This window comes from Ahaetulla prasina, chromosome 1, assembly GCF_028640845.1.
Source record: "Ahaetulla prasina isolate Xishuangbanna chromosome 1, ASM2864084v1, whole genome shotgun sequence".
In the NCBI taxonomy this organism is placed as follows: Eukaryota; Metazoa; Chordata; class Lepidosauria; order Squamata; family Colubridae; genus Ahaetulla; species Ahaetulla prasina.
Genome location: NC_080539.1, coordinates 56,155,992 through 56,180,876, shown reverse-complemented (window position 1 = coordinate 56,180,876; position 24,885 = coordinate 56,155,992). Strand labels below are relative to the sequence as shown.

The 24,885-nt window shown below is 38.3% G+C and overlaps 1 protein-coding gene across 4 annotated transcripts in view; it reads left to right on the top strand.

The window, feature by feature from the left end:
• Positions 1–24,885, top strand: part of INTS7 (integrator complex subunit 7) — a 65,215-nt gene that overhangs the window by 4,697 nt on the left and 35,633 nt on the right. For all 4 annotated transcript variants that reach the window (XR_009152961.1, XR_009152960.1, XM_058165342.1 and 1 more), the window contains 9 exons: positions 1,115–1,161; positions 5,194–5,393; positions 5,985–6,107; positions 11,542–11,659; positions 12,950–13,084; positions 13,840–13,937; positions 15,413–15,652; positions 19,736–19,873; positions 21,207–21,413. Coding sequence is in view for 2 of the 4 variants with exons in the window: in XM_058165342.1 (XP_058021325.1) it covers positions 1,115–1,161; positions 5,194–5,393; positions 5,985–6,107; positions 11,542–11,659; positions 12,950–13,084; positions 13,840–13,937; positions 15,413–15,652; positions 19,736–19,873; positions 21,207–21,413 (1,306 nt within the window). In the remaining 2 variants the exon portion in view is untranslated. The remainder of the gene's footprint in view (positions 1–1,114; positions 1,162–5,193; positions 5,394–5,984; positions 6,108–11,541; positions 11,660–12,949; positions 13,085–13,839; positions 13,938–15,412; positions 15,653–19,735; positions 19,874–21,206; positions 21,414–24,885) is intronic.

The window sequence follows — 24,885 nt, the reverse complement described above, 5'->3', positions numbered from 1 at the left end:
GATGGGTGGTTCAGAGATATGAAGCATAAACAATAAAATAAAATAAAGTTTGGCAACTTTTGCAAAAATGTCAGTAAGGGTAGCTCTAGGCTTACAACAGTTCATTTAATGACCGTTCAAAGTTACAACGGCACTGAAAAAAGTAACATGACTGTTTTTCACACCTATGACCATTGCCGCATCCCCACAGTCACATGATCAAAATTCAGACGCTTGGTAACTGACGGTTGCTGTGTCCCGGGGTCATGTGATCACCTTTTACAACCTTCTGAGAAGCAAAATCAATGGGGAAGTCAGTATTGATCTTTCACTGCTACGTTCCCCTGTAATTTAGAGGAGTGGTAGGGGTAGACTAAAAAAATGGACCTCATCAGTGCTTTGTTTCTAGGTTGTTTTGTAATTAAAATACTGTATTATATGTTACACTGCTAATTAAGATTGAGTCATGTGTAGGAAATGAACAAGATATAAACCAGTAACCTTGTGGTTTTGTGGTTCTTATTTAGAACTAAAGACCACAAAATTTTTTGAAACATATTTCAAACGTCAGGAATAGAAATGTTTTATTAATTTCTTATCTGTTGCACAACTAGTTCTTACTGACGTTTAGAGATGTGAATAGTTCATATGGGTTTGTACTGTACAACTAGGAAGCTGTATTTTTTTTGAACACTGAAAACCACTAATGGTAGCAGTCATTTAACTCTGCTGTAGTGGCAGCAGTACAAATCTTGAAATATAGTATGGCATTCTTGGGAGCTTGGTAATCTCTGACTATCTTTACCCCAGATCAAGCAGAAAGGGAGAGAGAGGGAGATGGAACGAATAATGTAACTAAATAGTCAACTACTTTATTTTTTAAGTCTTAATGTAGGAAAACTACATGCAAAGTCCAGTTCATGCAACAGTTTGGTGTGGTTGACTTAACCGTTTTCTTCAGTGCTCTTGATGTATTCATTGTTTTATGTACACTGATTTTGTTTATAAAGAAACATACAAACTTTAATCTGATAATATCAGTTCTAATAGTATGCTGCAAAAGAAAATATGATGCTATCTGAGTTTTCACAGTTTATTCTTATTTTGATTCATTATGTTTTTCCTTCTTTTACAGAGATTTTGCTGGAGGAATATGTAACAAAATAAGTGAAATGATTCAAGGTATATGTCCTTTGGATTTTCTCCTTATATATTTATATCTGTGCCTTTGAGAGAGTTTTTAAAAAGTGGTAATGCTGTTATTTAAAATATTTCAATTTGAACTAAAATTTTGGAAATGCCAGCTTAATCAAAGGGGTGAGGGTTTGCTGGGTAAAGTTTTGTCCACTGTAATCATATATCTGGATTTTCTTTGAATGCAACACAAAGTATTTCTGAGATTAGTATTTCAGGAAAACATCTCATTGTAGATGAGGTGACATTGAAAGGACAGCTATGTTAGTTTATGGTAACAAAACCAGGAATTTGATAGCATCTTTTCAGATTAAATAAATTAATAAAATTATTAATGAATAAAATGTTAATAAATGTGCTAGTTTGTAAAGATTCCTTATGATTACAAGGAATTATATTTTATTTCTAATGTATAAAAATACAAAACCTGAGCCAAATTCCTGATGGCTTTATGGACTCATCCAAGTAATCTTCTTGGCCATAACAGAAATAGTTTGGCATTGCTTTCTTCTGGAAAGTCTTTATAACTTTTCAGTAACCTATAACTGAACCTTGCTAGTCTTTTAAAATCAGCCAAAGTTGACAATAATAGTGATGGAAAGTTTGTGAACTCCTTAAACTATAAACTGCAGTGCTGCCTGTGATCATAGCTTCACCTAAATCCTGTTAAGTGGTAATTTCTGGTTAAACAAAGAACATGTCAGGGTTCCAAGTAACATCCCCAATGAAATCAAACTCTGAGGCTTATGATTCCTCAAAGCTAACTTTTATTGGAGATGTCATACTGGTACATCTGGGAAACCTGAATCTGAGAGCTTCCGGGTTTTCCTCACCCAAAAGAAAGTTCAAGACCTTGCCCTCTTCTCCCACATGTCCACCACTGCTCCATTCAGTTCTGTCACGTACAGAAGACACCTCCAGTTTCTTCTCTGCACAGCTGTCGGACACCTTGGCTTTGAACTTCTTTGCAAAGTTTTGTTATGGCTAATTCTACTTCACTCATGCAATCCCCCCTCCCAACTTCCCACGGTAGGATTGTGGTAGGCCTGGATCCTGAAGGCACCATAGTAATATGGCTTCCAGGCCTGACAGAACATATGAAGCAGTATCCTATACCATATCTTAGTTAACATCTTTAATCTTCACTGAGCTAACATTTTTAGTAGAAAACACTTTTTTAGATTTAGTAACTGGTGGCACCTCCTTTTGCTGAGTGTTTCAACAAAATGTTTCCCGTACTTGTTACTGAACCTCACATATCAACTTGGAATATTTTATGTCAGTAAGGATATTGTTGGTTATAGTGTTGTTGCTTACTGATAGTTCTGAAGGGTTCATAAACCCTCTAGTTGGATATATAGTATAGTAGAAATCCTTTTTAGAGCTGTATTTATTAATGCTTCAACAGTTAGTTTCATGACCTAAAGAAGATTCCAGTATGATTTAGATGCCACAAGTCATTTACAGTGGAAATTAACATCCACATGCTCACTTTTCGTCCAGTATGACTTTGAGGAAGAAATTGTCCATTTTTTATTAAGCAAGCTTCTTACTTCATCAGAGTGAACTGGAATTAATTTTATATTTCAAAGTATGGTTTATGAAGCTGACTTCTTTCAATAAATTACAGATAAAATTATCTGTTTCTAACATCACATGAGGGAATAGTAAATTGCATGGATACTATGTTTATTTGAAGACTTGTCTCTTAACTTGCTTATCAGTAAAATAATTATTGGATAGTCTTAAAGTGGGAATATGGTAACTTCAGCTTTTATCTAAATACAAACACAGCCTGAGGGCATCCAAGAAGGAATGCTTTCTCATTTGAATTTCTTGTGAGTATAGAAGGTAAAATATTTTGTTTTAACCCTAAAATATTTCTTTCTGAGCGGCTGACTCTGCCAACTCACTTTAGGTGTTTATATTACTCATTATTATTGTTTTATATATATCAAAATATGTATGCATTGTGTGCTGTTGATACAAGCAACAGTGTAGGCCGTGTCCTTGAATACCTATCTAGACCCGTTCCAGTCCGGCTTCCGACCCGGGTACAGCACGGAGACAGCTTTGGTCGCATTGGTGGATGATCTCTGGAGGGCCAGGGACAGGGGTTATTCCTCTGCCCTGGTCCTATTAGACCTCTCAGCGGCTTTTGATACCATCGACCATGGTATCCTGCTGCGCCGGTTGGGGGGATTGGGAGTGGGAGGCACCGTATATCGGTGGTTCTCCTCCTATCTCTCTGACCGGTCGCAGACGGTGTTGACAGGGGGGCAGAGGTCGACCGCGAGGGACCTCACTTGTGGGGTGCCGCAGGGGTCGATCCTCTCGCCCCTTCTGTTCAACATCTATATGAAGCCGTTGGGTGAGATCATCAGTGGCTTTGGGGTGAGATACCAGCTGTACGCTGATGACACCCAGCTGTACTTCTCCACCCCAGGCCACCCCAATGAAGCTGTTGAAGTGCTGTCCCGGTGCGTGGAAGCCGTACGGGTCTGGATGGGGAGAAACAGGCTCAAGCTTAATCCCTCCAAGACGGAGTGGCTGTGGATGCCGGCACCCCGATTCAGTCAGCTGCAGCCGCGGCTGACTGTTGGAGGCGAGTTATTGGCCCCAAAGGATAGGGTGCGCAACTTAGGTGTCCTCCTGGATGAACGGCTGTCGTTTGAAGATCATTTGACGGCCGTCTCCAGGGGGGCCTTCCACCAGGTTCGCCTGGTTCGGCAGTTGCGCCCCTTCCTTGATCGGGATGCCTTGTGCACGGTCACTCATGCGCTCGTTACCTCTCGCCTGGATTATTGTAATGCTCTCTACATGGGGCTCCCCTTGAAGTGCACTCGGAGGCTTCAGTTAGTCCAGAATGCAGCTGCGCGGATGATAGAGGGAGCTCCGCGTAGCTCCCATATAACACCGCTCCTGCGCAGACTGCACTGGCTGCCTGTGGCCTTTCGAGTGCGCTTTAAGGTGCTGGTTACGACCTTTAAAGCGCTCCATGGCTTAGGGCCTGGGTACTTACGGGACCGCCTGCTGTTACCACATGCCTCCCACCGACCCGTACGCTCTCACAGAGAGGGACTTCTCAGGGTGCCGTCCGCCAAGCAATGTCGGCTGGCGGTCCCCAGGGGAAGGTCCTTCTCTGTGGGGGCTCCCACACTCTGGAACGAACTTCCCCCGGGTTTACGCCAAATACCTGACCTTCGGACATTCCGTCAGGAACTGAAGACGCATCTTTTTATTTGCGCGGGGCTGTCTTAAATTGAATTTTATCTTTTATTAATTTTTAAACGGGGTTTTTAGTATGGAAATTTTTTAATTTTAGGCTAATTTAAATAAGTTTTTTAAATGGTATTTTAATTTGTATATTGTATTGTTTTATCTTGCCTGTACACCGCCCTGAGTCCTTCGGGAGAAGGGCGGTATAAAAATCAAATAAATAAATAAATAAAATTGTTTCACCCCTACAGTCCTAATTTCAATGGAAGCAGTGGGCTGAAAAATTGAACTGCATAGTCTTTGCCCTGTAGCTGCAATCCTGTAATAATAGCACTACCTACATTTCTAATGTTTTGGACATGTCCTATAACACCTCTACAGGCACCCTCCCCCAATTTGATCATGATTTTTCATGATCATGATTTTTCATGATGAAATTCATCATGATTTTTCATGAAATTTTTCATGATCATGATTTTTCATGATGATTTTTCATCATGATGATTTTTCATCATGAAATTCATCATGATGATGAATTTGATCATAGTTCCCATCACCAATCTCTTTCCACTTATGACTGTATGACTGTAACTTGTTGCTGGCAATCCTTATGATTTATATTGATATACTGACCATCAATTGTGTTGTAAATGTTGTACCTTGATGAACGTATTTTTTCTTTTATGTACACTGAGAGCATATGCACCAAGACAAATTCCTTGTGTGTCCAATCACACTTGGCCAATAAAATTCTATTCTATTCTATTCTATTTATTCAGAAAGCTATTTTATTTTAAACAGGTTTAGCCACTCCGGTAGACTTGAAACTGAAGCTGATCCCCATTCTGCAGCATATGCACCATGATGCCAGCCTGGCTTCCAGTGCACGACAGCTGCTTCAACAATTGGTGACATCCTATCCATCTACTAAGATGGTCATTGTGACTTTGCACACATTTACCTTGCTTGCTGCCTCTTCTCTGGTTGATATCCCCAAGCAGGTAACCCCATTATTTTTTTGCTGATTTGTTTTTTCTTTTGAAAGCACATGGTTTTTAGATGCACAAAATAAGTGAACTTATCCTAGGTAAGTTGAAGAAATTTTAGGGTTCTGGATAGCATACAGTTTAATCAATACATTGGTGCATCAGTACTCAACTGCTGTAAAACTCATTCAATTTCGTACTCAATGCGTTTTGATGCGAAAACTTTGTCCCGATACTTGTCATTATTTTAGTACTTGATGTGCAAACTAGAACGTGTCGCTGTTGGTTGCCTTGTGACTCGCTACACTTTCCAGCTGAAATGAAGGGTCATGTTTTGAGTTATGTGATTTGTTTGGTACTCATCATTTTTAGTACTTATCACGTCTCCCGGAACCAATTAACAACAAGTACCACTGTAAAATAAAACATTAAAAACCAAATAATTTCACATTAAAAAAAATAAAAAATGTAAAACAACATTATAAAATTACAAAAAATTTTTTTTTTAAAAATGCAGAATTCCAAGAAAGAGAGACTTGCTTGTACTTGTAATTATATTAAGAAATCCAATGAAATGAAATTTCATTTTAAAGTCTTTTTTTACAGATAGAACTCTTACTGCAGTACATGAAGAATGACCGAAGAGAGGCTGTAAAGAGGCTTGCTATCCAAGATTTAAAGCTGCTTGCAAAAAAAACACCACATACTTGGAACAACGAGAACATTGAGGTATATAAACAGCATCATGTTTTGTAATGGTATGTGGGGATGACCTTGGGAGACAGGGCAAAGAGATGCAGCCAAGGGAATGGTCAGATAAAAGGCAGCTGAACCCATTGCAAGGATGTGGGAAGTCAGGAGGCTCAGAAGAGACCCTCCCTAGTTTTGTGGCTGTAAAGGGGTTGGGGGAGCAGGAGAATTACTTGCAGACTTGCAAATTTCTGTAATGTAGTTTTACAATAAAATAGAATTGGCTCATCTGATTGTTTTTTTTAATCTGGTCCATCTAGTAAGGCTGAAATGCTTGCTTTGGGATTGACCATTAAAAGCTGCATTCCTAAATCCTTGCATTGGGCAGGAAATGATTTGATTTACATATAAATAAATATGCATAGAATTGTGTCTTTGAAGGTTTGCTTAAGATATCAGGTCAATATAAATCCTGAAACAACAGTGTGTTCTTTCAGCACATAGTGTTTTGGTTTGCCCTGTATATACAAACATATTCTATTTCTTTGCTCATGTTTGATGTAGGTCTTCTCTTTAAAAAAGAGGTTTCTCTTATTCATTCATTCATTCATTCATTTATTTATTATTTAGATTTTTATACCGCCCTTCTCCCGAAGGATTCAGGGCGGTGTACAGCCAGATTAAAACAGTGCAATATACAAATTAAAACAACAGTTAAAATAACATATTATATAATTGGCTGAAAATTAAAACCGTCAAATTTGACCCAAAAATAAAATACCCCAGTTAAAATTATTAAAATTCAAAAAATTTAAAAATTTAAAAAAGTTAAGCCAGTCCCGCTTGAATAAACAAGTGCGTTTTCAATTCACGGCGAAATTCATGCTGATCCGCAGCTATTGTTTTATTATTGTTGAATTAAGTTTCTGAGGTCCTGCATGGTACAACTTCAGCACTGCGATGGAATATAGTGACACTGAATTTATTTGATCAAAAGTGACACAGATTTTGGGGGGGAGACAATAAATAAATACCCTTTAAATTATTGCTGACATCATCCAAAATGGTAGCTTTAATACATGAGCTCACCCAGTAGCCTCATGTAGATGTTGAATAGGAGTGGAGAGAGCACTGAATCCTGCAGCAGTCCACGTAGTTGGGGCTGAGGACAGGATCTTTTCCCCACTAACTGGTATTGGCTCCAGAGAAAAGAGGCAACACAGTGCCACCCGCCCCCAATCCTCTGAGCCAATCTGGAAGGTTATCATGGCCAATGATATTGATAGCAACAGAGCTCAAGTACAGCCCCCATCTTGTCCTCATCAGAGATCATCCAAAAGTGTGATCAGTGCCATTTCCATCTCATACCCAGGTCTGAATCCTGACTGAAAGAGATCCAGGTTATTTTTTCTTAATAATTTTTCTCTGTGTAATGTAACATTAAACATAGGAGGGATACTATATTCTGTGCCCTATTTACTCACAGAATCAGTTGTTTATAAATACTACAATTTTATTTACCGGTAATAGTATCAATGTGGATATAAGTTGTTTCTGTTAAAAATTTCAGAATCCATGCTTAATTAAGGAATGCTAGTTTACTGTTCTCACAATGAATACCAATATATTTTTCTCTTATATGTATATCCATCCTGTTCTTTTCCTTTCCCCTCTTTTTTTCTCTTAACTGTCCCTCTCTTATTTCATTCCTCCTTCCAGGCTCTCTTAGTTTTCAGTCCTATTTTGCTTATAAGTAAATTCTCATTTAGTCACTGCTACATTTAGTGACTATTTGCAGCTAGTGCAGTGATGAAAAAGTAACTTTGTGTCGAATCCTTGCATTTACAACTTATATGGGTCTGTAAAGCAAAGGAAAGCTGAAATAAGATCATACTGTAAACACAGTTGCGGTTTCACTTAGCAACCACTTTGCTTAACGATTGAATTATTAGTCCAGTTGTGGCTGTTAAGCGAGGACTACCTGTAGAAGGAAGTATCTTATTTATTCTGTAAGCTCTGAAACTATTATATAGAATTATGCAATGGCTCCTTTCCTCTCAGTTGAAATCTTATATGCTCTGAAGTTACTTGATTTTCACCTGTTACACTCTTAAGTGTGGAATGGGCTTTTAATATTTCCTGAGCTCAAGTTGTAAGAACTGCAAGAAAAAAAGTGTTGGTACACTAAAGAGTGAGCTCAGGAGAACAGAAAATTCCTGCTGGGCTTGTAGCAGGAGGGGGAATAGAACAGGGTTCTCCAACCCTTGGCAACTTGAAGCCTGGCGGACTTCAACTTCCAGAATTCCCCAGCCAGCAAAGCTGGAGTTGAAGTCTGCCAGGCTTCAAGTTGCCAAGGTTGGAGACCCCTGGAATAGAATGTAATGGAGAATGCATCATGGAGGAGGTAAATAGTATTCAGTTAAAACTGTGAAAAGGAACACTTCGTCATGCAGATCCTAATGTGTGATTCAAAAATTCTGCATGCAAGTGAGAATTAATTCCAGCAATAAGAGTTATTAGGAAGAGATCACATGTCATTGTTAAAATCCATGGATTGAATTTTGTAACTGAGAGAATTATGATTGGACTGAATTATTTTTAAATCTTCCTTATAAGATACTCCTCAGGTGACCTTGTGTCCTTGATGTGGCGCTTAAAACGTTTTAAGTGTCTGGATAGACTAGGGATTCTGAGAAGGATTGTTTTGTATATATTTGCCACTGATTTCTGCTTAAACTTCCTGTGCAGGCTGAATACAGTTTCTGTAGTATATTTAAGTATTGCATTTGAAATTGAAACATAGGACTCATTTATTTATTCATATTTTGCTCCTAACTAATGAAAAATATATAATGTAATCCTTTTCAATACAGCACATTTAGGTGTTGCAAATTATGGATGAGTAACCTGTTTCCCTGAAAATAAGACATCCCCTGATAATAAGCCCAGTCGGGCTTTTGAGAGCATGCATTAAAATAAGCCTCCCCCCGAAAATAAGCCCTCCCTAAAAATATTTAAATGCAGAGCTGGAAATCAGGTAAGACGGCAAGAGGATCCCCATCTTGCTCCACGCACCCCAAAATAATAAAACCTCCCTGAAAATAAGGTCAAGCGCTTATTTTGGGGTTCAAAAAATATAAGACAGGGTCTTATTTTCGGGGAAACATGGTAAAATATGATGACTGGTCTACTAAATAGATATATATGGCCTGCTTTTTTTGAAAGTGTTGCCTAAGATTGCATTTCAAGTAGGTTTCATAGCCTTGTTCTTCCATAAATAAGTGGCTGTAACAGACAGATTTTAGAAGTAAAGTGCAGGGTTTCACATCATGCTTTACTGCCTTCTCCTTTTCTCCCCTATAAGTCAATTGTTTAAAATAATATTTCTCATTATTTATTCATAGGAGATCCAAGAAGGTTTCATTATTTCTGGAATCTGTTCCTTAACCAGTATCATTTAGTTGTGGTTGTTTTTAAAAGACTTTTTTGCCGGGCCATTGTGTTAAGTTTCCAAATAGGAAAATTTTGTCAGGACAGGATTTCAAATTAGATTATAATTTTTAAAGCAAGCATGCTTGGAACAAAGCTGACAACTGATTTGTCATGAATGAAGAGGAACATGAAGTTATCACTATGTAGATCAGAATCAGTTTGATAAAAAACACATCCATCTGGTACCGTCTTCATTTTGTTCACTGCAGTAACTCACCTCAGTAATTGTGTCTTTTGGTCACTATATTGAAGATTTATTAAGTATTTATAGCCCTCTAGTAAAGTATCTGTAGTGTGGTTGGCTCATATAAAAGCAAAAGGAAGTGAAGAGAAGATATAAAATAAGTGAAAACCTTGAAACTTCCCATGAGATTTATTTTGGCTGCAGAGGTGAATGCTGCTGCAAAAATGAAAAATATCCAGCTGATCATTAAAACCTATTGTAAGGCTGTACCTCTGAAGTTCCTGGAAAAATCTGTAAGAAACTTTAGATTGTATTGGCTTACTTCCCACTTCAAGATTGCAGAAGGCTGTGGTCTTGAAGGTAGGAATCCACTGTTGGAACTCTTTCTCTTAAACTTCTGAGACCAGTTCTTTCCATTGTTGGAAAAATCCACTACCTGAATGGAGCACTTGTGTGTGGTGAGAAAGGAACTCTTACTTTATCTTATTTGGAGAACAGGGAGAATAAGATATATAATCCTTCTTTTGGTAAACCGTAGAAGTTGGGTCTTAATTAATAATGTCCAATAAAATGTAATATTTAAGATGAGAATGTTAGCGTTTAGGCATTTGGATCAGCAAAATATAAAAAGCCCAGAATTTTACAAAAGTGTAGAGATTTTTAAACCTAAAAAATCCTAATTGGGGTTTTTTATACATTTTAATGTACAAAGTTATAAAGCCCCCAATTAGGTTTTTTTAAAACCAAACGTTTGCACTAAAGAAACTCAAATGTTCACCTAAAATACTTCAAAATGCAACAATCAAGGGGTATTTATTTGTGGCTTGCTTTCATCCGTCATGTGTCTTGGTACAGTTTCATCTATAGGCTTTGCCTCTGCAGAGCTTAGATTTGAAAATGGAGGGTTTTGCTGAAAACTCTTTGCCCTGCATGCCAGCTTTTTCCCATATAGCTTGGAATAGTAATTGTAATCCAACGCATTGGAGAAGACCAGGATGGAAAAGAACACTTTATGCCTATTTATTTATTTTTATTATTTATTTATTTATTATTTAGATTTTTATACCGCCCTTCTCCCGAAGAACTCAGGGCGGTGTACAGCCAGATTAAAACAGTGCAATATACAAATTAAAACAACAGTTAAAATAACATATTATATAATTGGCCGAAAATTAAAACCGTCAAATTTGATCCAAAAATAAAATACCCCAGTTAAAATTATTAAAATTCAAAAAATTTAAAAAGTTAAAAAGTTAAGCCAGTCCCGCTTGAATAAACAAGTGCGTTTTCAATTCACGGCGAAAGGTCCGAAGGTCAGGTAATTGACGCAAACCAGGGGGAAGTTCCAGAGGGTAGGTGCTCCAACAGAGAAAGCCCTTCCCCTGGGGGCCGCCAGCCGACATTGCTTGGCGGACGGCACCCTGAGAAGACCCTCTCTGTGTGAGCGTATGGGTCGGTGGGAGGCATAAGGTAACAGCAGGCGGTCCCGTAAGCCTAAAAGGGAAACCCCATATTGTCTTGCTGTGTTCACTTTTGCCTGCCATCGAAATACCGCCTTGTGTACAGGGTTACAAAAAATACAAAACCCAATTATAATGTGCAGGAGGGCTTTGATCACTCAGTTGTTGTATGAGCTCAAAGTATTGTTTAAGGTGGCCAGTAAAATGCTTGTCAATAGAGGTACTTCACTAACTGAGCTATGAATTGTCAGGTAGTAAACAGGTATATATAAATTGTCTAGGATTTGATGTAAGATTTTTTTTCTTTAAAACCATTTTTCTCTTGTCTGTCTTTTAGGCCTTGTGTGAATGTGCTCTTCAAACTCCTTATGACAGCTTGAAACTAGGCATGCTCTCTGTACTTTCTACCCTGTCAGATACAATAGCCATCAAACAGTACTTCAGCATTGCTCCAGGTATGTCAGTTTAGCCTGAGGTACTTTTCTTATTTAGATATTTATTTATGGCATTAACATAAAAAATACTGTTAGTGAGTAGTCCTTTTTCTTGAAAAGTGTGTAGTTCATTTTAATCATGCTGGAGTGTTTCAGCCATTGTCATGACTGAAATTTTCAACTGCGTTTCTGGTTCACTGTTGGTTACTAGAAATTGCCACAGTCAACAAAATTTAGGAAAAGCTGTGGGTGTATTGAAATATTTCCTTTGGACAGATCAATTTCCCTGCATTTCTTGTAGCTAATCAGACAGAATTTCACCAAACCCGCATTCTTTACAAGCTGTGCCCCGTAGGTGGTTTATGAGAACAACAACAACAACAAAATTAACATCCACCACATTGCCAGGCTTAGAATAAGACTTCTTCCATATATTCCCTTCATTTATACAGCCAATCCATAAGCAATCCAAATCCATATTTTAATATTTCTCCAGTTGTACCATCCATACTTGCTCTATTAGCATTCTCCTAAATTCTCAAAACACGATTTTCTTTGTATGTATTTTTCTTGAACATTAATAATTATAGCATTATTTTCATTCTTCAAGCTTCAGTGTGGTTCCCAAACAAATCTTTAAAATACTTTTTCCAGTTCCATTCCCCCAATTCAGCCTCATATCGATAATCTAGAGTAGGTTACCACCTTAGTTGTACCCATTTCACATGTATTTGTAGCTAACACTGATAAGTATACCTGCCAATTTTGTCAGAGTTTGAGTGGTATGCTCAAATATAAGCAACATTTACTTACTTATGTATAGCTATTGGCATGCCAGTAATGTTCAGGCATATCAGTGTGCAGAGTTCAAAGCTTAGAAAGTTGAGATATAGGATATGTCCAGAAAACATGATAATGAATGACTGAGAGATTGAAATAACTGTACTTCCATAATACAGTTATTGTTGTCAATTAAATTTATCTTGAAGTAAAAAGTTTGTACCATTACTCAGGGATACTAATCAGCATCATTTTTACTCATTCTGGATCTTCCCAGAAAATCCTGCCTGTAACCTTTTGAAAATCCATATGCAGGGTTGTTTTTTCCTCATTCCTTCCCTGAAAAATTCTGATTCATATTGCTCTTACTTCTCTGTTGACAAGAGACTCTTATAGTTTGGATGCTTTCATCTACTCATCCCTAGAGATTTGCCATAGCTATTAATACGACCAACATCTTAATTTCCCCTTTTGTCTGAAAACTACAGTAAATGATACCATGCTGCTTAAAAATGATCCTTTCTCACCTAGGAGCAAAGTCTACTACAGCAAGGTCATCTGATCTAGTCAAGCTTGCCCAGGAAAGCTGTTATCATAATAATCAGAATATTGCAGCACATGGAGTACGTGTTCTGACAAATATAGCTGCTTCTTGTCAAGAAAAAGGTAATTCCAAAAGGTGCGGAAGGAGCAGGGTTTGCAGAACAGTTTGTGACACTCAGCATAGCATGTCATGTTCTCATTTGAGAATGCAATGTAAATGTTCCTAAGTTCCACTGTTTTCTGTTGCTTTTTCCTCTTTGCTAATTTGATGAAAAAGAAACTATAAACAATAATGTTGTTTTCCAGTTCCTAATCAAAGCTTACAGCCTTTTTCATAACACCACTTTGGCTGGATGCCAGACAAGAAAACACTTACAGACTAAATTGTTTGTGTTTTGCTGGAAACACATGGCAATAAGTCTGGAAAGATTAGAATATATTTGTTTTGTCTATACTCTATTGCTGTGATAAGAGTTCTATACTCCAGGGCAGAGCCTTAATATAAATCTAGTCTAAAGAAAAGAAGGACTAGGGATGACATGATAGTATTTGAGGGGCTGCCACAAAGAAGAGGAGGTCAACTTATTTTCCAAAGCACCAGAAGGCAAGACAAGAAACAATGGCTACAAATTAATCAAGGAGAGAAGCAACCTGGAATTAAGGAGAAACTTCTTAACAGTGAGGACAATTAACCAGTGGAACAGCATGCATTCAGAATTTGTAGGTGCTTCATCACTGGAGGCTTTTAAGAAAAGACTGGAAAGCCAAATATTGGAAATGGTATAGTCTCCTGCTTGAGCAGAGGATTGGCTTAGAAGACCTCCAGGTCCCTTCTAGCTCTATTTTGATTGATTAAAGATAATTTATCTCTCCCCTAGAACTTTTGCCATTGGAACAAGATGCAGTCTTTGGCCTTGAATCTCTTCTTGTTCTTTGTAGCCAAGAACCATGTTCATCTCCTGAAACAACCTTAAAGGTAAATTGTACTGGTTTTTTTAATATTGTCTCTCATACTAATTGATGTAAGAGGATTTTCCTGAATATTTGTTTTATTATAATTATCTGTCACTTTGATTGTTATTTGTTATTTTAGCCATCTTTGTGGTTTGTTACTACCATATTTGGTATTTGCGGCTGTCCTGGATCACACAAAAGGGGCACAAAAGCGATGACAGTATTGTTTGGAAGAAACTTTAGTAATTATATTTATTCCCAGTATGCCTTCAAATTAAAAAAAAAATCAGTTTATGCTTTTTGAGTCCTTTATATTAGAATGTGCTCTTTCCATTATGCAGACTGAGCCAGTCATCAGGATTTTCTAAGGAAATTCTTTTTCAGGTCTTGTTAATGGGGAATAGCATGTTTTGCAGAGCACAAGAGAGAACTCTTTTAGTGATTTTGCTCTGGCTGGTGCCAATATTGATTTTATTTTGATGCCAAGATGTGTTCTGGCTCCTCATCCAAATTTTGGGATCATGTTGCTCAACATTGTCAGGTAGACAAATAAATGAAAGGACCATAATGTCAAAGAATCTTTTTTAAAAATTAAAATAAGATGGGAAACATGGCTTGTGCACATCCAAGGAAGTGTCTGCAGAGGCATTCCTACCTACTATTAATAACTACAGAGACATTGCTATTATACCAACTATTAAAGGTGAAGTCTTCAAATTGCCTTTTGACTAGCCAGAGGCGAAAAAGGGGGAAATAGCAATTTATAACTATCAACATAACATTAAACTTTGGTTTAAAATTAGATCCAAATTGATACATTGATTCCCAAATACTATGTAGAAATTAATAAGCAGTTTGCTTCAGATTATTTTGTGTTATAAAAACTGTGATAGTAGTCCTCAACTTAGAACTATTCATTTAATGACTGTTCAAATTACAATGGCACTGAAAAAAATGACATGACCATTTGTCACACTTGCGACCACTGCAGCATCCCCATGGTCACATGATCAAAATTCAGATGCTTGGCAACTGGTTCATATTTTCGATGGTTGCAGTGTCCCAGAGTCATGTGATTGCATTTTGCGAACTTCTGACAAGCAAAGTCAGTGGCGAAGCTAGATTCACTTAACAACTATATTACTAACTTATCAGCTTCAGTGATTCACTGAACAACTATGACAAAAAAGGTTGTAAAATGGGACAAAACCTAACAAAAGTTTTGCATAGCAGCATAAACGTGTGCATAAATGCACCTGCATGCCTACCATCCCTGTCCTAATATTCCTTTTTACTTACTCTTTTCATGTATCCCAATTATGTTTATACTTTTACCTGTTATATATGATTGACAAATAAATAAGTAAAAATAAAATAAATAAACATTGGTCTCAATTGTGATTGTAAGTTGAGGACTATTTGAAGTAGATAGTATCTTTAAAACAAACAGCTAGGGTATTGTGAAAGCTGAAAAAGTACCATTTTGTTTTCATGCAGATAGTACTTATTTGTATGGTGAAGCTGGCCAAGAGTCGCCCCCATCTGAGCCAATCCATCGTGGAGTCCTTGTTGACACAGCTGCCTCGTGCTCAGGATGCTGCTAGAATTCTCATATGCCATTGTCTGGCAGCCATTGCCATGCAGTTACCCGTCTTAGGAGATGGAATGCTGGGAGACCTAATAAATCTCTATAAAGTGATTGGCTGTTCTGCTGCCAATAAACAGCAAGAGCTTTTGGTAAGAAATTCTGATTCAGAATATTTCTTCTGGGTAACAAATGAATCTGGATTCAGACTGAATAGATGTTTGATGAACATTCAGCAGAACTAGTTGTTATCTGACAATGTATGTAACACTTAAATCAGGGGTGGCAACTTTAAGACTTGTGGACTTCAGCTCCCAGAATTCCCCAGCCAGGGTTGAAGTCCAAGTTGCCAAGGTTGGACTTCCCTGACTTAAATTGTTATATTGATAAATGGAGTGGAAAGCATGACACCCTTATAAAATTGCTATCTTTGACTATCTCTTTCCTGTGATTAGGTTCTTTTTATTCTCCAGCTCTTCCAGGAGAAAATTGACAGATCTTTGCTGATAAAAACAACTAGAGATGCTACTAAGATTGGCAAATTATTCCTACAAACCATGAGCTTCAAAAATACAACCTGTTTCCAAACCTGATAGGCATGAAGAATCTATGGCTTTTCAAATACAACTTCCAGAGGATCTATTCAAGGAAACTGAAGGATACAAGGAGTTTTAATTTAGGACTGTTGATCCTTACCAACTGAGTTGAGGGACTACCGGTAACAGCAAAGAATTGCACTGACCAGCTAGTTTTGTGCTGAATTTTCCAAAAGTCATTCCATTTGGTCAGTAAACCAAACATCAGAGAGTATTAAATTAATGAATGATATCACTGGATGTTTTGAAATTCCATGAAATAAATAAGATGCCTAAAAACAATATTATTTGCATAGTGACTACAGACTGGAGATTTTGTGTTGGAAGCAAAACAAACCAATCAAAGCCAAAATGCCCTATTTGAAGAGACCCATAATTCAAAAAGATATAGCACAGAAAGAAAAAGGGAAGAAGCAATGAATGGGGAGAAGGAACATTACCAGGCAAAGGCTGCTTGTAGCCACCTGAGTCTTCTTTTGGGTATGCTTCCTTTGACAGTAATTAGTGAAAACTGAAAGCCTATTTTCCTCCATTTTATAGGGGGGAAGCAGATGAAAAATATAATGCAATCCCTAGAAATCACCATTAAAAAACAACTGAGACATACACGCCCCAGCCCTGCCAACATATGTCCATTGGATCTGAGTAGCTAATAAATTCAAATGAATAAATAAATATGTGAAATAGCCCCATCCATTTTGAAGTACTCTATCCCCCTCACATATTGAGTAGCCTCAGTCATTGGAACATTGCAGGGGTGAAATCCAGCAGGTTCTAACAGATTCTGGAGAACTGGTAGCAGAAATTTTGAGTAGTTTGGAGAACCAGCAAATACCACCTCTGGCTGGCCCCAGAGTGGGGTGGAAATGGAGATTTTGTAATATCCTTCCCCTGCCATGCCCACCAAACCACGCCCACAGAACTGGTAGGGAAAAATTTTGGATTTCACCCCTGGAACATTGTCTATGTCTGCAGTAGGTTGAATAGGTTTAAAAAAAATGCTTTTAAAAGTAAAAAAGAAGCCACAGCTGATTACCCCCCCCCCGGTGCGCTGTTCTACTTACTCCATGCCTCCTTTTGGTGTGCACTGTGTGGGCACCTTGCATTTAGTGCATGGTGCACACTGCGCATTTACGCATGCATGCACAGCCAGCGAACCGGTAATAAACCGGTTCAGATTTCACCACTGGATCAGCAGTGTAAAAAAATCAATCTGAGAAAGTGTAAGAAAAGAAAATAATCTTGAGGATGTGTTTGCAAATGAGAAACAAAAGAGTGTAATCAGAAAGATGGTTAAAATAAAATAATACCCTGCAAAGCATTTTAAAATGAAGGTAATAAAGCAATACCTATGTAGAAAATAAAAGTTACATGAACTTTCTCATTGAGCCAACAATGGAAATATAAAAGCTCATTTCAATATAACTTTTTATTAAAAAAAAAGCAACAGTATCACTGTTCCCAATCCTTGTTCTGCCCAGTAGATGGCACCTATTTTACATGGTTGGCCTGGCTGGCCTTTGCAAATGTAGTGGAAAGTGTGAGAACTTCACACTGTTGCTGACTCTTCTAATCTCTTGTTAACGTGCTGTGGAACCTGATTTAAAAATATACCTATATTTTTTAACATGTATAACTGATTTTCTTTCCTGTGTTCTTTGGAAACTTTTACCTTAGTGTTTAAAAATGAACAATCGTAAATTTGATGTTTAGTATGTAGAAAATGAACATAGGTTGCAAAGAACATTACTGGATGAATGGATAGCAAATACTAATTGTGTTATATCAGTGGTCCCCAACCCTTGCAGCTTGGCGGCCCAGCTGGGGGAGGGGAGAGGGGAATCAAGCTGTGTGAGTGATGGGCCAGCACCTATGCACACGCAGCTCAACCGCAGGTTGACATGCGCACATATGTGTGTGCGTGCCAGCCTGCCACCCACACGAATGCTCCAGTTGTGAATAGGTCTGGCCTGATAATGGTCCGTGGCCCAGGGATTAGGGACCCCTGTGTTACATTAGATGCAGTCCTTGATTTATGAACAGTTGTTTAATAGTAGTTCAAATTTACAATGGCCTTGGAAAAAAGTGATTTAAAATCTGTAACTCGCACATATGAGCATTACACAATCCTTGTGGTCACGTGATTGCAGTTTGAGTGCTTGGCAATCGGCTTGCATTTACAACCAATCGCACATCCTGTTGTCACATGATTGTGATATGCAACTTTTTTATGAATTTCCAGCAAAAAAGTCTATTGGGGAGGTGTGATTTGTGGGACTCATTTAATGACCACCATAAAACTCGTCATAAAATTGAGTCCAACTCAGGGGTGTAATGTATAATTTGTTACTACCGGTTCTGTGGGCGTGGCTTTGTGGGGGGGTAATGTGACTGGGTGGGCATGGTCACCCTTTTTTTTTTTTAACTTTTAAAAGCATTTTTTTCTACAACCTCTTCTGCTGAAGAAAAAGGCTCCTCTGACGATCCCAGCTGAGTTGCCTGATCGTCAGAGGCTTTTCTTTTCTTTTAAAAGCATTTTTTCTACAATCTCTTCTGTACTTTTAAAAGCCTTTTAAAAGCATTTTTACAGCCTCTTCGGCTGGAGAGGTTGTAGAAAAAATGCTTTTAAAGGGTTCTGCAATCCCAGCTGAGTTGCCTGATCGCCAGAATCTTTTAAAAGCATTTTTTAACAGCCTCTTCGGCCGGAGAGGTTGTAGAAAAAAAGCTTTTAAAAGGGTTCTGGTGATCCCAGCTGAACCACGCGATCATCAGAGGCTTTTATTTTTACTTTTAAAAACATTTTTCAGCCGAAGAAAAAATGCTTTTAAAAGTTAAAAAAACCTAAACCTCTGATTATTGCACAGCTCTGCTGGGCATGGGTGAGGGTAGGGGGGCAGGGATTTTTGCTACCAGTTCTCTGAACTACCCGCTGCCATCGCTACCGGATCAGGTGACCCGGTCCAAACTGGGAGCATTTTACCCCTGGTCCAACTCGATATATGATTGTGGTGAACGCACATTCTGGTCCATAAGTCAAAGACTACCTGTATATACAAAGTAAATGGGTGCACATTTGCTACAGTCAGTCCTATCCTGAGATCGCAAGAGATTTTTGTTTAGTTAGAAAATTGCCCTAATGTTTGACAGGTGCAAAGGAAGGAAGTTTTATTCTATCATTATGAGAAAATAGTCCTATACCTCATTATTTAAGGAATGATTAGAATCATTATGGAAAATGCTAATGTGTTTCTCAGTATGATAGTTTTATTCAGATTTGGGTTTGACCACACTTTGAAAATTATACTATATTTATAGAATACAAAATAACAGAGTTGGAAGGGACCTTAGAGATCTTCTAGTCCAACCCACTGCTCAAGGAATATTCACTTAACAACCAAGTGGTTCATTTAACAATCTCTGTGATTCACTTAACCACAGCAAAGAAAGTTGTAAAGTTGGGTGCAACTCACTTAATGACTGCTTCACTTAACAATTAAAGTTCCGGTCCCAATTGTTCTAAGTCAAGGGCTATCTGTAGTCAAATTGTTGATGTTCATCCAATTCAGCATTCTGTCAAGCCCTTATGTGGATTACATTTTATTCAACTTTTTGCTTTTGCTTCTTTTTCTCTCTCATTAGGTTTCTCTTGCTACTGTGATATTCGTCGCCAGTCAGAAGACATTATCTTCTGAAGTGAAAGCTGTTATCAAACAACAGCTTGAAAATGATTCAAATGGGTGGACAGCTTATAGGATAGCCAGGCAAGCTTCAAGAATGGTATGTGGTCCATAATTATAAATCAGGTTTCTTAATACACGAATTTTTACCTAAATAGAAATTGGCTTTGTCTGTTGGTGGAATGCAGCAAAGGGAGAACTGGCCTGAAAGAGACTCGGTAGAAACTTTCAGAGCCTGGGAATAGCTACAGTATGAAGAACAATTCTATCTCACATTTCCATCAGCCATACTTCTAATGATGGCAAACCTAAAGCAAGCCTCTATAGTCAAATGGGTTTTTTTAGATAGCTACATCCCATCTTTTTACAACGTTTAACAAATCTTAATGATGGCTGCAAACAAATTGGTAATTAGTGGAATTGATTTGTCAGGAAAGTCATATTCTTCACACATATTAGTGTGAAGCAATGATGTGAGCAGATTATTATACAAGGGCCTCTGGTAGCTCAACAGGCTAATGCAGCCTGTTATTAACAGCAACTGCCTGCAATATTGCAGGTTCAAGTCCCACCAGGCCCAAGGTTGACTCAGCCTTCCATCCTTTATAAGGTAGGTAAAATGAGGACCCAGATTGTTGGGGGGCAATAAGTTGACTTTGTAAATATACAAATAGAATGAGACTATTGCCTTATACATTGTAAGCCGCCCTGAGTCTTCGGAGAAGGGCGGGATATAAATGTAAATTTTAAAAAAAAATTAAAAAAAAATTATTAGAGTTTCACCCCCCCCCCTTTATTAGTTCTATAAGTAATATAAATTTATAATTGTATGTGTGTGTGTATGTGTATACAGTATGTATTGTATATGCATTATACATTTATAAAATATATCCTGGAAAAGGCACATCTGGCACTCTAAATCTTCCCTAGGGAGATTCCCTCTTGACCTCTACTGAAATCTTAGCATTCAGTTTCAGTCCTGGGTTCAGGAACAGATCTAAAATGAAGACACCCTTCAGGGGAGAATGTAAGCCTTATTCAACATCATGTATCTTTTTTTTTCTTTCTCTTCTGGCTTAAATGTGCCAGATTAAATTCTGGTAACAAATGCCAGTTAGTCAACATTAATTTTCTTGGCAAATCAAACTATTTGTATGCAACTTATGTGGTGTTATTGAGAACACAGTGCAGTATCATGTGCTGTATATCTATTCGGGCAGCTGTTGATGGGCTGGGGGGGAAGAGAGAGAGAGAGAGCGCACAGGCACTATTACAGCACAGAAGGGAAGATTGCCAGCAAATTTGATTTTACTCGTGTTATCTATTGCAAGGCTGCTTCAGATACATGTTTATTGCTATCTCCTATATTTAAGTATAGAGAATTTTCTGCTGCCTTCCTGCAAATTGCATCTGTTTGCATTTACCCTCTGTAGGGCAATCATGGCATGGCCAAAGAGCTTTATCAAAGCCTGCTGACTCAGGTAGCTTCAGAACACTTCTACTTCTGGCTGAACAGTCTGAAGGAGTTCTCCCATGCAGAGCAGTGCTTAACCGGGCTGCAAGAGGACGATTACAGCTCTGCCCTTTCTTGCATTGCTGAGTCACTAAAATCTTATCACAAAGGAATAGCTTCTTTAACGGTCAGTATTTTTTTTTCTTTTGCAGAACTGTTAGTCAAAGTACAAGTAGTCCTTGGCTTACAACAATTCATTTAGTGACCGTTCAAAGTTACAACGGCCCTGAAAAAAATGACTTATAACCTTTTTTCGCAGTTAGGACCTTTGCAGCATCCCTATGGTCATGTGATCAAAATTCAGATGCTTGGCAACTGCTTTGTATTTATGATGGTTGCAGGGTCCCAAGGTCATGCAATCACCTTTTAAAACCTTCTGACAAGGAAAGCCAATGGGGAAGCCAGATTCGATTTAACAGCTGGGTTACTAACTTTAACAGCTGGGTTACTAACTTATCAACTGCAGTGATTCACTTAACAAGTGTGACAAGAAAGGTTGTAAAACTGGTTCGGACCAGTTCTATAGAACCGGTAGTAAAACCGGCAGGAGGCTCCGCCCACTGACCCAAACAGAATCAAAAGTGATCTGCACATGCACAGAAAAATGTTTGCAAGTGGAGCACACGCGCAGGCACAATACAAACCAGTAGTAAAGGTAAGTAGACCCCACCCCTGGGCAACACTCACTTAAATGTCTCACTTAGCAACAGAAAAATTGGGCTCAATTGTGATCGTAAATCCAGGACTGCCTGTAACAATCTTTTATTTTTTCTGTTTTGAGCTATAGCCTTCTGTGTCCTTGGAAAACCAATAGAAGCTTTATATCTCATGGTTCAGAAAAAGCTTTGGCTGGAACTGAGATTTCAGCAGTGATTCAGTGTGTTCTTATTTAGGAGCTAGAGATTCAATCATTTCCTAGATCTCTGGTAGGCTCAGACATGGACAGCTGTTCCCATAAGCTTCCTCCCTTTCTGAAGAACTAAATACAGTTAGTGAGGCATTCCAATGGTGTATGTGAAAATCCTGTCTGATACATCCTTTTCTTTGCTTCTCTGGTTCTCCTTTTTATCCGTAGTCCAAAGGCTGGCCAAACTAGAAAGTCTGGTAACCTTCTTGTAAACTGTAATCTATGCCTGGATTATCTGAAGGCCAGATACTGTACATCTACTGTTTAAAAAAGAACAGGGGAAAAAAATCTTGCACCTTTAGCAATAAAATTCCTTATTGTTGCAGAAGAAAACTCACGGGAGTTGTCCCTCATTGAACAAGCAGTGTGGGCAATGTGGAAGGGAGGAGTGTTTAGTCTCTCAATAACTTCATTTATTGTGCCGCTAGTTTACTCCCACAGTAATTTCAGCCACAAAATACTGTGTAAGAGTGTAGGTGTGAGCACACTATGAATTGCTTTGATACATGCATTAACTTTTCATCCAAGAGTGAGTATGGAGGAGGCAGAGTCAGAACACTAATATTTTTGACTGCAATTTGAGCAATCTTTGATTCTTGGTATAATCAGTCAAGTGCCAAAGTTCCTTTCTGCAAAGAGAGGTCCTTTTTCCCACAAGCTTATTTTTTTAATTTAAAAAAATGTGGCTTTTGCAGGAATACAACTATATTCCACATTCCTGAAGCATTTAAAAAGAGAAGTTAATGTGCCTGCTGCATATATTCTAATGAGGCAGAGGATTTGCAACTGAATTATACTTTGGCATGAATAATTATTCATCTCAAAAATGCTGAATTTGCCACATAATCTTGAGATGCATTTGTAAACCTGAGATGAGGAAAAGAAATGAAGCTGAGGTTTAAAATACCTTTATAAAGCTTCATTCACAAAGTGACTCATCAGCCAATTTGGTGTAAATTAGAACACCAAATTTGGAATTAGAGAACCCTGTGGTCAAATTCTCACTTACCTCTGAGGCGGGGCCTATTATTTGCTTCCCAAGTTTACTCTGATACTCCCATTCTGGTACTTACGGGACCGCCTGCTGTTACCTTTTGCCTCCCACCCACCCGTACGCTCACACAGAGAGGGCCTTCTCAGGGCCGTCCGCCAAGCAATGCCGGCTGGCGGCCCCCAGGGGAAGGGCCTTCTCTGTTGGAGCTCCTACGCTCTGGAATGAACTTCCCCCTGGTTTACGTCAAGTGCCTGATCTTCGGACCTTTCGCCGTGAGCTGAAAACGCACCTATTTATTCAAGCGGGACTGGATTGATATTTTATTGGGTTATTTATGTCTTATGATTTTAAATGGTTTTAAAAATTTTGGCCACGTTATAATATTTCTTTTTAACTTCTTTTTAATGTTTATACATTGTATTTTTACTAGGCTGTACACCGCCCTGAGTCCTTCGGGAGAAGGGCGGTATAAAAATTGAAATAAATGAAATAAATAAATAAATTTTACTGGGCTCTTTCCCTGAAAGAAAAATGGGGTACAGATGTGATGATTAAATATTGAAATCCATATTATAAATATAAGCGTCACAGGTAGTCCTCAACTTACAACCACAATTGGGACCAGAATTTTGATATCTAAGGGATATAGTTGTTAAATGTCATCACATGACCAGGCTCAATTTTACAACCATTTTTACAGCAGTCATTAAGCAAATCATCACAGTCTTTAAGTGAATCACACAGTCTTTAAATAAATCATGTGGTCTTTAAGTGAATCTGGTTTTCCTCATTGACTTTGCTTGCTGAAGGCTGGCTGAGAAGATCACATATTGCAATCGTGTGACTATAGGCCATTGTGGCATTTTAAAATACTACAAGCCAGTTACCAAGCCTCCAAATTGCAATCACGTGACCATAGGGGTGGTATGACTGTCAAAACCTAAAGGATGAGTTATAAATCATTTTTTTCAGTATTATCATAACTCCAAATTATTTTTAAACAAGTGCTTGTAAGTAAAGCACTACTACTTGTAGAATTTCCTTTTGAGCTTTTACAAACATAGGTTGTCTATACTTATTCTGTAGAGTTTCTGGATATAGAAGTGTATGTCTTCAAAGCAAGTCACTTGGTGTGATAGAAAGAAAAGAATGGGTAAAGGGCTTGCTTACCGTATATACTCGAATATAAGCCGATCCGAGTATAAGCCGAGGTCCCCAATTTTACCCCAAAAACTGGGGTAAACTGGGGACTCGAGTATAAGCCGAGGGTGGGAAATGAGGCACCTACCGGTTGGGGAAACCCTCCCTCCCTCAGCTGAGAAGGCTGGCGGCCCCGCCCGCCTCTCACTGCACCGCAGGGCTTCCCAGCTGTCCGGTAAAATGTGAAAAAGAAAAAAAACTCGAGTATAAGCCGTATATACTCGAGTATAAGCGAGGGCTTAAACAAAAAAACTCGAGTATAAGCCGTATAGACCCGAGTATAAGCCGAGGGGACGTTTTTCAGCACAAAAAACGTGCTGAAAAACTCGGCTTATACTCGAGTATATACGGTACTAGGTTAGCTAAATTTCTTCATTCTTGTGTTGTACAATTGTCATTTCTGACTTCAGAACAAGGCAATTTGTCAACCTCGGCTAAGCAGAAATGAAACAGTTTATATAGAGCGGAAAATGTATTTAATTGCATAATGCTATGAAA